The sequence below is a fragment of the Botryllus schlosseri genome, chromosome 2 (genome assembly GCF_051294905.1).
Source record: "Botryllus schlosseri isolate E-star chromosome 2, Bs_hap1, whole genome shotgun sequence".
Taxonomy (NCBI): Eukaryota; Metazoa; Chordata; class Ascidiacea; order Stolidobranchia; family Styelidae; genus Botryllus; species Botryllus schlosseri.
Genome location: NC_137237.1, coordinates 12,866,425 through 12,879,307, shown reverse-complemented (window position 1 = coordinate 12,879,307; position 12,883 = coordinate 12,866,425). Strand labels below are relative to the sequence as shown.

Genomic DNA, 12,883 nt, shown 5'->3' with positions numbered 1-12,883 from the left:
ACCTTGATGACCTGGCATATTTTGGCAATTCTTTCAATTATTCGACCAAACATGCCGGAATATCGGCCGTTTGTCTGTATATTTGACCATATAGCGATGGGCAAAATGAATCACTGAATCTGTCTCGAACGGTTTTCATGCCTCGTGACTCGAATCGGGCATGTAGAATTGAATCCACAGAAACATCAAACTGTAGGCTAGGGCTGTTCAAAAAAAACTTTTTTTCCTGAATCTTGCTGGTTACGTGATTAAATCGTTAAGTTGCCTTAAAAAACGACGCACACCAAATTTTAATTCATTCCAACCAATAATCGCTGATTTCGTACAGTTTGAAAATTTTGAATTTACCCAAAGATGCAAAAAAAATTTTTTGTCGGATTTTTTTGTTAACCCCATGAAATCGTTGCGCTGTCTTCAAAGACGATGCAAAACAAATTTGACTCAATTCCAACCAGTAGAAGCGGAGCTATTCGAGTTTTTCTTCGATATTTCGGGGATTATCCTAGATAGGTGGATAATCCAAGAATTATCATCGTAAAACTCAAATAACTCCGCTTGTACTGGTTGGAATTGAGTCAAATTTGTTTTGCATCGTCTTTGAAGACAGGGCAACAATTTCATGGGGTTAACAGAAAAATCCGACAAAAAAATTTTTTTGCATCTTTGGGTAAATTCAAAATTTTCAAACTGTACGAAATCAGTGATTATTGGTTGGAATGAATTAAAATTTGGTGTGCGTCGTTTTTTAAGGCAACCTAACGGTTTAATCACGTAACCCTCAAGATTCAGAAAAAAAAGCTATTTTTGAACAGCCCTACTGTAGGCACATGGCTCATGGTATTTTGTCATTACACAAAGCGGTTTTAAATGACAGGTCCCGATAGCGGTGATAACTGTTAGCGAACTTGTATGAGGCATTGAGGCGCTCTGAGATTTTTTTCAACATGAAGCAGTAGCGCAAGAAAGCACATCAGTTGCGTGATCCCTACATACATACGATTATTCATTTCCGGCATAAATGTACATTATGGAGTTTGGATTGATGTTTGTTTAGTATCATGAAGGTATGTTATAGCGTCATCTCAGTTCCGCTTGATGGAGAGCCACTTTGTTTGGGGGGTTTTCGGGCAATAAATGTATCTTCACCCTCAAGTTTCATCCGTCTTCTACTCCTTATGTCTGCTTATAAAGCCGTAAAGGGTACTTCAGCATCAGCAATTGTTTATGTGGATGTCGAACCCCGTATATACCTGAAGTAGAAGTGTGTTGGGGGAGCGGCAGCAGATTAGAGGGGAAATTAATATTAGGTGCGGTCCAATTTACAACAAGGAATCTACGTCACGTATTTTATGACGGCGAGTATATGCGGCGGCAGTGGTGGATTATAATGCTCTGTTATGCATTCATGCATCATTGAACAGTTGAACACCCATGTCAATTATTTTTTAATATTACCTATATGTGATCATAAATCGACTTGTCGTACAGTAACTTGAATCCATCCGAATTTCAAAATATATAATAATCCTAATAGATGTGAAAACTCTATGCTAAAAGGGATATAATGGGAAGGTTAAAAATTTGTTTTATTGGTTTTGTTGATGCGTCTGCCTTCCTTTCTTACGATTCTATGTGAATTCTGACTATTGCATCTTTCTCCTCCGTGTGCCGACTGACTCGGAGGCCGCAAGAACCCCTTCTTCGTCTTCAGGTCTATACCGGAAACACTTGCCGGCGAGACAAATAGATGAATATCTTTTATTCTAAGTACTTCCTCTGCAACATCCTCAAACGTAACGTCTCTCTTTCTGAATCAGAGCTATGATATTGCATTGTACAGAAAAATTGTTTGTACTCGTATTATGCGAATCTAGACTTATGGCTATGAGATCATCGTAATCCTAATGTATTGGTGTGTAGTTTTCCAAGTTGCATATGGAAGTTATGTATCGTAATCATATTCATAGAGCTATGCACTTTTCATTTCTGAATTATAGAGACGGGAGCGGTGAAATTTTGAGATGTTCTGGTGGACGAAATTTTTCGTAGGTTTCTTGGTCAGAGATTGGTCTCTCTAAACGAGCAATCTGTTTACTGCGCTCGCCGCCGCCGCTCGCTTCTACCTAATAATAGTTTGGTCATGGTGGTGGGGTGGAGGGAATGGATGGTGATGTGGAAAACAAACATGCATTCGTTATCGAAAAACCGAACCACATATATGACAACACACTCCGTCTTTACACATCAAATTGGCGATAGCAGTGAAAAAGATCCAAGAACTTTCAACCATGGCATTGCGTGTTTTTGCATTCTCTCTACCAAGTATACATGATCTCAACGCTGCCGTAATTACAAATGGCTTTCTTGTAACATATGGCATCAGGCTTGTCGGAATCTCCAAAACCCAGATAGAGACACCACATTGTGCTTTTCCGCCGCGCTAATGCAGAATACAAATTACAATACAGAATGCAAATGCAGAAATATGTAGCTCGTCAGTTCTCGGCATGCGCCCAATATTCTCGAAATGGAGTCCGTTACTGTACTACCGGTGGCAGAAATCCATGTCCGGTTTACGCTATATGGCATAAGGTGACACTACACAATTCATATTTTTTATGTCTCTTTTATTAAACTAGTAAGAATCGAAAAAAGAAATTGAAAAAGAACCTTATTTAAACCGCCTTGAAATAAACTGCGTAACCCTGATGGCAATAGTAATTGTTTTACACTAAAATGCATGCTTTCATCCTTGTCGCTCAGGAGTGAAGCCTCCCGTTGACGACTGGAAGATATGGCCTTGGGGAAGGTTATGTTCACCTCCGCACGATGTGGAGACTGCGGCCTCCCGCCGCGATTCCATAAAGTCTCAAGGAAGGCGTGCTGCCGAATATATCCGTGACCGTGAGTTGGTAATTGTGATGTTAACGTAACGGGTCGCATATACGACCGTACGTCTTGTAGCGGCACGGGGTCATGTAGATGATCTGTATGCAGTGTAAAAGTACATGTAAAAGGTAATAACATTGTTTCTATGTGTGATTTTGTAGAATATTTTCAATCATTGATAGGATACATGTCGAAGACTTGACAGGGTCGCCCTGGGGTACACCGGCGCGAAAACTACATTTCTATTTGCATAATTATCGAGATATGAGAATGCACCATCACCCAATGTCATATTCACTTCAGTACGTTAATTATTAAAACATTTAACAACACCAGAAGAGTGCGATAAAATAAAAAGATAGGAAGGCGTTGAAACAACACGGAGCAGTCTTTTAACCAAACACCTTCCTTCCTTCTCATTGCCTAATACATGTTAATGAGAGGTAAGTACACTGAATTGAAAGTAACATTAAAAGGGCAAGCCATGAAAATGAAGTGTCATACGTCGGTAGGCGAAATAGACATGACAGATCGTGGGCTAGACTAGACTACAGCGAAAAACGTATGCTGTTATGACGTTGATTAGATTGTTGATGCGCAGAGTTATATGGATGGGATGCCTGCGGTATCCGACGCGTTATTTGATATTATATCATGGGGTCTATGCCAGCAGTCAACGACTATACTGCACCGATCTGACCTCCACGCCACCTTCGGGTTGGAAGCAGTAGAAACAGTCACAGTATATTACAACAAGATATAACCAGATTTAGGCGTAGCATCCGGCGTACGCGATAATATCAGGTAGAAAGTATTTCGAATCAGGATTGGGCTTGCTGATCGTTGCACTGATGCTTTCTGATGCAGTTGGCTGCGTTACAAGTAATGATTGCCGGCGAACGCACTACGAATTACAATATGCGAGATTGTTCTTGCTCATGCCAACTGTATCGTTTTGGGGAATTTATTGACTCCAAAGAATTTCGATGGTTGACGTGTCCGTCCGCACAAGCCTGTGTCAGGAGCGCATGAGTGATAGCAAGGTATGAGAAGTTTATGATGAGTGAGTTGAAATTCAAATCGATGTGCGCTCGCACGAAATATATTGTTACCGGGTAGGGAAGGAGATGATCATGGATTGCAATGTGAGGCCGTGATCGAGATATGGTCAGATGCTAATCGTATTATGATTTTTATTTGAAAAATCCAAGGATTTTAGTACCAAGCGGTGAGGATTAGATTCGGAGATATAATTTCCAAATCCATTCGTGTTTCTTGCGTCTGATAAAAGCTGCTGGAGCTGCCGTGCAGTACTGCCGTGCCTTGCTGCTAATTTCCAAATCCATTCGTGTTTCTTGCGTCTGATGAAAGCTGCTGGAGCTGCCGTGCAGTGCTGCCGTGCCTTGCTGCTAATTTCCAAATCCATTCGTGTTTCTTGCGTCTGATGAAAGCTGCTGGAGCTGCCGTGCAGTGCTGCCGTGCCTTGCTGCTAATTTCCAAATCCATTCGTGTTTCTTGCGTCTGATGAAAGCTGCTGGAGCTGCCGTGCAGTGCTGCCGTGCCTTGCTGCTAATTTCCAAATCCATTCGTGTTTCTTGCGTCTGATGAAAGCTGCTGGAGCTGCCGTGCAGTGCTGCCGTGCCTTGCTGCTAATTTCCAAATCCATTCGTGTTTCTTGCGTCTGATGAAAGCTGCTGGAGCTGCCGTGCAGTGCTGCCGTGCCTTGCTGCTAATTTCCAAATCCATTCGTGTTTCTTGCGTCTGATGAAAGCTGCTGGAGCTGCCGTGCAGTGTGCACGGCCCGGACATCAATAAGAACGGAAGCGAGTTCGAGCCTTGACTTTGGCAAGTTTCCATGTGTCGAAGGTTTATTTAGGCTCCTCACCGCTTACCGCCCTGCGTATAAGCAATGCGTACAAAAACCCAGACGGATAACGTGCAAAGTCGACAAAAAAAAGACACACACAAGGACGCATGTACGCGACAAATAATGATGATGAAAGATTGTGTGAATGGAAGTCTCCCGAATAGCACACAAAAGTGAAATACCTAATACACATTGTACAATGCACAATTCAGTATTCGTTGTAGCAAAAATGAGATGAATATGCGATCAGCTACAAAATGTACATGTACATTGTACATGTGCAATAAAACTAACTTCGCGTACACATAGGAATCCATTTAAAATCGGTTTGGTCTCAAGTAGTAGGATATCCGTTTACTGTTGCTGATCAATCGATCAATTCCATATGCGAAGGAATCCAAAAGTGGCAAGACGTTCATGCAGTATATGCTCTCTGCTGCTATAAAGTATTCAACGATTTGCGGTCACTTAGCACGGCTGATGAGGCGATTGTTGACGATGGCTATCAGACGAGTTGATTTTAATTGACTAATTTTATCTGATAATAAAAGGAAAAACGCGCCTTGGACAGTTATCGCAGAGACGGTGCGTCATAAGCTCCTAAATTCGATAGCATAAATAAACATCGCCAGTTATCGATGCTGGCTGGAATTGATGGTTATCTCGATTGCTGACTTGCAGCTATTAAATTGTGTTGACATTAGTTTGCGTAGCTTCATCTTACGCTCGTATCACGTTCGTTATCACAGCGTGAATTTTTCCAACGTGCCGCAAAATGGCCAGTGTTGACAGTAGTGCTATCAATCAATCAATCAGGTTTATTATTATTTTCATCGTTTCAAAACATCACAAGACTGCGATACAATGAAAAGATAGGAAGGTGTCGAAACAACTTTGATTAGCCATTAAGATCAGACACCCACCTTAGCCTAGGCGAAGTAAATAAGAGGCATGCACACATGCACACACACAGTTCCTTTCTGTCGCGAGCTTAGCAATGCTTTCTATATAACAAAACAAATTGCAAGATATCAACTGTAGATCATGCTCTGCGAAGCAATACTGTTTCGTCGTTTTGTTTTGAAGTCATGACCAAGTAGGCTACACCACAGAACATGTTAGAAGGTCCAGGGAGATATATTTAATTAACACGGCCAAAATATACACGTGAAGACGGCTTATTCTGCATGTGACGCGAAAAAAATGTCAACTCAACGGAAAGTAGACGCGGAAACCCGTTTTCCGAGCACCTACTCGGAAAATAAACCTCTTTTTAGTCAATTTAACTGCAATCAGAGTTAAGTAAATAAATTTCCCGTTCATATGCCCTTTTTCGGATCCGTAAATTTGGAGGGCGAAAATCTGTGTCGAGCTTGGTAAGTGGGCAACGAGTCGAAAAAGGTTGGCAACCACTGGGCCACATCAAGGATTCTTCATCTTTCCAGCATTCCTTTTTTTTCAATTTAGAATTATCTGAATAATTAAATAATAAATGAAGACAAAAAATTGGGTTCGCAGCACGGGGACTCAGTTAACATAGCCTTATGCAATGTGGAATTGAATCAAGCGTAGTATATTTAGGACCACCGTCTAACAGATAACATGCTCGGATATGCTGACACGTCGCCAGCTTTGGCGATATAGTTCTTAGCACGAAAGGCTGCATGAGTATTGGCGTTGTCGTTGGATTATTATCATATATCCAAGGGATGTCGGGTTGTTCAATTATACACGGCTCATTTAGTGCTCATTGTACTTCTTCATGTGTAGAGTCGGCCTTATTGCCGCGTGTGTATGCTTTTCTGCATAGGCGTGGAATTCGAATTTCCCGAGAAGGAAATCTTCAATTGGCAAGACCGCATTGCCTGGGTTGGGCAACCGCAATCCGTTTCATGAACTCCACATATGCGGGCAGATTTGCAGTTTGGCCAGGTGTGAATGCGCCCTAATTCCATTTTGTTACATCGAAGGATATATATCCGCTTTACGACGGGATCCACAAAAGCCAAGGAACAACGAAATTCCGCATTACAATTGAAATTTCAAGTGAGCGTTTACGACCCCAGTTACGACGAACCCGTCCAAGATCACATCGTGCTTTGCAGCCTTCCACACGGCCACGTAAAATATCCCTAAATTTTTTCGACGATTTAATAGCAATTTCATATCGTGAAATGTTTGTAGACGCAATATCTCAATTAACGTTAACTATTTCTTCGTCGTGCGTTTACGTCAGTTGCCAAACTGTTACTATAATGACATTTTTTAATCTAATTGTGATGGACAAATGATGAAGTCTTATTTAGCTATCACTGCAAATTTCAGTCTGATAGTTATGTACATAATGTAGGTAACCTACGTAGGTCGATGATTCTCCTTTTATATCTCCTAATAAATTAAAGCGCTAAAATTACGCACTTTCATTGCTTAAACTAGGAGCGTCAAATTGGATTTCACCGCAGGTCACATCATACTGGCTTGCTCAATGGACCAGATATCTTATATAAGTGTAACTTAGTTTAAATACAGGATGTGATAATACTTGAGTTTCAAACAATGCTAGGAACATTCGGAACATCACCCCTCATTCTAATGTATTTCACGAAACCTGTCCGTGGCAGCTAAAACGATTGGGAGACAGATCCGAACGCTTTGTCGCGCCATTTTGACACACACAAAACAGAGGGTTGTAGTCACGGTACATCAAGGATTCGGTGCTCATGCATGATTCCAATTAAACATTACGGGATTGTAGGCTGGTTATTCGAGAGCGTCTTTCCGTTGACATATTCTTGAGAGCAAAATAATTTGTACCAGTCAGAAACATCGTTTGGCTATGTTTGAATATGTGTGTATATGTGAAAACTGGAACTATACATAATCTGATCTATGTGTTGTGACAAATATGCACCAAATTGATCGTACAGTGCCTGAATTTAAACTTATTGAATTCTAGATGATCGATTCATGACTGTTTGAAATTTCGGCAATGCGCTACATTCACGGTGTTGGATATCGACACCTTGGTCGCAACACGGTTTCTTTCAAGTTGGTTCACGGCGTGAAAGGCGTGAATCATCTTATTTCGCGGTATCTTTCTGAAGAAAATGTCACTTTCTCAACCCGGCGCTGTTTAATCGATGGTCAATTGATTGTAATTGCCGCTTTGTTCAGCCTGTTTCCGTCGACATTGATTTTTGCGGTAGGTTGTCGGAATAGTGCAATAATTGTCTTGCGGATAGAGTCGCTGTTAGCACACCCATCGACCTTTCCGTTAACCAACGTTATGCAGGCCTTGGATGTTATGCATCGTGTTTTGAGAGATTGAAGAGACTTTTTGGGATACAAAACTTGAATATACATTTTATTAATATGTTTATAATAAAAACAATATATTAAAGCGTACAGGGGCAATCGTCAGCAAACTAGGGACTTCAATATAACCCACGATTACACGCCGGTATAACTCCATTGTATGCTACCAATTATGTATGATTTCATAGAAACAAATACAACATAAAATTCCGCCAGACCGTGACCAATTTCCAGCTTGAAAAGCGATCCTCATTCTGACAGAAGCTCAGTTGGTGGATTTTAATAAAGACGGCTTCGAGTGCCGGCAAATGGATATGTGTAAAAATATAAAAAAATCTCTCCTCGCATTCAAGTATAATTCTCAATTAGCCTACTTGGCATAGCCATGGCTTGATTGTATTCCAGTATCAGTAGATCAGTCAAGGATGCATCTTCAATCTTCAATAGCTTTTGCTATATATTGTTCAATGCGTTCCAGTATGCGATGGGTTGATAAACTATATTGCTTGTCTGAGAAGCAGGAAGAACATCTTCGTGCGTTGCAGTAATTAATTGTGCCGTGGTGAACCAACATTGGTTTTGACATTGTCCTAACAACAATTTACAATTGTTTGTCAAAGCGAGGAAAGATGTGGCCTAGCCAAGGTAGATGTAGGTGTTATCTATTTTCCGCAGAGCGTGCGTGGATTACACGGGTCTACAAATTTCGAAAAAAAATTTAATGATTGATTAAGGCTAATTTAAGGTTGCTGAATCGGAATCTGTGCTCAGAATTTCTCCATCAAGTCAGATTTTTTCCGTATGAATTTTTCTCATTTTCATAAAATAATCGTATTTCGGCTTTCGTCAGTGACATCACGGTAAGCATCCAACAGCAACAGATCAAATATAGTTATTGAAATCATCTATCATGAAACCTGGGTGGTTGTAGTACAGACTGAGTGAGTTTTCGGTGCTCTTGAATCCAGTAATTCTCTACCTTCGTTCAATCAGAAGCTGTTTTTGACCCATAAAATTACACTGATCTACAAATTTCAAAAACATTTTGCCCAAAAAATTAAATGAATGATTTAGGCTAATTTTAAGTTGCTGAATCCAATTCTGTCGTCAGAATTTCTCTTATCACGTGAGATTTTTTCGGTATGTATTTTACTCATCTTCATAACTTAATCAAATTTCGTCTTTCGTTAGTGACATTACGGTCAGCGTACAACAGCAGCACATCAAATATTGTTATTGAGATCATCCATAACCTGGGTTGTTGTAGAACAGAATAACTGAGTTTTTGGTGAACTTGAATCCAGTGGTTCTCTATCTTCTTTTGATCAGGACCTCTTTTCGACCCATGAATTTATGTGTGAATGCAACTATTTTTAGTCGGTAGCAGTTATCATCTTTATATACCACTCTTCGTTTAAACTTTAAAGATTGTGAATAGTAGCTCCGTACCTAATTTAGTTCCATACGTTATCTATCTTCATATAACCGTCATGCAGACTTAATCGGTCAATGCATTTTGTGACAGCATACTGCTCTTTCGTAAAACGTAAAAGTTTGCAAACAATAAACATTGTATTAATGGTGTATTATGTAGAAGATAATTGTTCACTCTGTTACATGACCAGAATATGTGACCCTTTAAGCTTGTTTTGAAACCTTAAAAGAAAAAGGATGTCTGCTTTACCAAAGAAAAAAGTGCTTATCATGATAACTTGAAATAATTTATCATCATTAATCTCTACCTGTACTTATCATGCTAATTTTTCTTCTCCAGTTTCCATATATTGTCACATTTTATCGGAGTCGAGGAAAGCTATTTCTGAACTGTTTTTCTTTAGGTTCATTGCCATGATATAAAGGACTTCTTTTGCATTGTCTATTAGACAACCAGATGAATGGTGACTGGATACTAACAGCTCAACACGAAACCTGAAGTGCGTGTTACTTCACAATATAAATAAATATGCATCGGTTCTAGGACAGTCGATCCCTCTCGACATAGGGCATTCTGTGGCCTACACCAAATACCATGTGTTCTATGCTGGAACAGAGCCAGAGATGAGCATTGGTTAATTTCGAGGCTTTTTGTTAGTGTTTTGCATGATTAAACGCCAGTTTTAAATACAAAAAGCTTCACATTTTGGTGGTTTCTCATTTGCCGTAACATTTTACTATCAACTGGAGTCGGTCGAAGGGATCAGCGTTGCTCCTCAAGTAGCACAAGTAACGTCTTATATTTCTACTCAATTACAATAAGAAGTAGTCATTTCTAAGACATGTCAAAACTAATTCAAGTGGAAGACGAAATGAAAGGTCTGAGAATTACTAAAAGTCAGTAAATATCTAAATATATTTGGTCAGGTGGAGGGTGGTCGCATACTTTTAACAGTTAGTCGGAGGTGGCTGCATCGAAATCGTAAGATGTGTCGCCGCATATAACGCAAAATGACTATAATGACACCACCCATGGGTAGAATCTTCGAAAACATATACTCATGCACTTACCGTGATTCAGAAGCTATTTTACGCGTTTCCTATGACAATTTAACTCATGATAGTGGTGCAATATTATCCCTGAACTACTTTCCACTTCACGAAAACCAAATTGCAAAAGTAAATAGTTCATCCAGAATACTGTTCAGGTAAAACTTGAAGTAGTTTTAAAACATTACCACTTGGGCAAGTACTGCAAGTAGCCAAAATCTACTAGAGTACCTTGAAAAAGTAGAATTATTCAACATCTATAATATCTCAAAAACGTGACGTGATGGGGCAAAAATAACGTCAGATTCGTAATCAGCGCCGCCAAATTAGGTATTATTGACCCAAAGAAGTCCTGGCGCAAAAATCGTTTAGACCAGTGTTATGTTACTAAAAAATTTCGGTTTCCTTCCACGGAACACTTGAGGTTTATTCGGGGTATATTCGTTATCAATTGACATTTTCTGGATATATTCAAGTTCTGAATTAAATTTTACGTCCGAACAGATCATCAGTGCTCTGTGTACCAATGTGCCAATGAGATTAAGTTTCCTGGGTCCAGGACAGCACTGATTACATCGCAAATATTGTCTGGTTAAAGTAGATTTCCGGTAAAGTGACGTAATAACAAAGATTCCTACCTCGTTTTTCGACAAGAACCTCCGAGAACGGTAAGGAGTCAAAAATGAATTTTAAAGACGATTGGAGGGAATTGTAGTTAAAAGTTGCCAAACTCTAATTTGTCCTGGAAGATGACGAACGTGTCGCCTACATATCGACGGTACATATATTGTGTTATGCTTCGATCTGCGACGAGAGTTCTTTTCCATGACTTGTGTTTCGTCAATGCAACTGTACGCGTACACTGATAATAACGTATAGAAAAAACTCTCGCCGACTTATTATTATTATTATTATTATAAGTAAAAATCGTGATAGTGGCACTTATCACAGCACAGGTTTTGTGCGCCACTTCTATACAAGTTATTACAATGAATTTGCATTATCCAAATATATAGAGCATCGCTCAGTACTATTGGCATACCAACATGCACACTCAATATACGGAGCTAGCCGACACTATACAATATACAAACATGACAACACACTTGGTTATACGAATAATAAATGTACATGTATTAGCTATACTATATAACTCGTCCCGAAGATATCACGAACTCTACTACATTATCCAATATCTTTGGATCTGTTATAACGTCTTACAAATTCCAATTTATTCGGTACACGAGCGCAGCATCATGTAATTGTCTCCTTTGATATTGATATCTCACACAATGTAACAAAAAGTGCTCTATAGATTCTTCTGCATTGCATCGCTGACATAGGGGGGTCTTAGAACAATGGATCTTATGCAGATGTTGATTCAGTCTGCAATGGCCGCTTCTTTATCTCAGTAGAATTACGTCTCTTCGCCGTGTTCCAATTTGAGTTATGTCGTCGGTGATTGATGGTTGCAGATTCTTATACGCTGGTGGTGTCTTAGGACAGACAGTGCATCACGCAGAGGTAATAATTGATTGTTCCCGTCATCCCTCCTTGAAGCAGCGTCTTTGGCTAATTGATCAGCGATTTCGTTGCCACGAATACCAGCATGCCCAGGTATCCAGATGAACGTGATTGATTTATTGTTATTGTAAAGTTCTGCAGTTATTCTAATATACCGTTCACAACGCAGTCATTGACCGATCCATGATTGGCGATGGCGGTTCGGGCACTGCAACTATCACTTAATATAGCAATTTTACTCTGCGTGTTCCTTTCAACCCATGATAATGCATCTTTGATGGCATGCAACTCTACATAAAATATTGAAAAACATTTCGGAAGCGTCGCAGACAATTTTACATTCAACCGAGGACTGTATACGGCATATCCACATCCTGACAATGTCTTCGAACCATCCGTATATACAAGTGTATGATCTCTGTAGTTCGAGAACATGTGGTCCCGGAATACCACGTTACCAATTTCTGCAGGCGAATTCCTGCCAAATGATTTTGTCAATGATAAGTCTACATCAGGTTCTTGAGCAATCTATGGAGGGGCTTTTAATATGACTTGCCCAGTTGCGTGCAAATCGCGAAGGTCAGCGACACTGGCTAAGGATCGAAAAGTCGAAAATCTCTCATTTATTAAGCTGTATATATCTTCCCAAGATTCTTGCAATATCGACTTCTTCTCCAACATGTTAACTATCCTTCAGATAGCGCACTACATCCACCGAACTATCTGATTCAGTCACGCCGAGACTGAATGACGAGAATCAGCTTCATTGGTCCATCGATGGTGGTTGGACGTAATATTTTTCTC

General features: G+C 40.0%; 1 protein-coding gene across 1 annotated transcript in view; it reads left to right on the top strand.

Moving 5' to 3' along the window:
• LOC145433625 (protein FAM227B-like) overlaps positions 1-12,883 on the top strand; it is an 86,501-nt gene that overhangs the window by 10,686 nt on the left and 62,932 nt on the right. Inside the window, exon 9 of the mRNA XM_080310772.1 lies at positions 2,764-2,904. Coding sequence (XP_080166898.1) covers positions 2,764-2,904 — 141 coding nt within the window. The remainder of the gene's footprint in view (positions 1-2,763; positions 2,905-12,883) is intronic.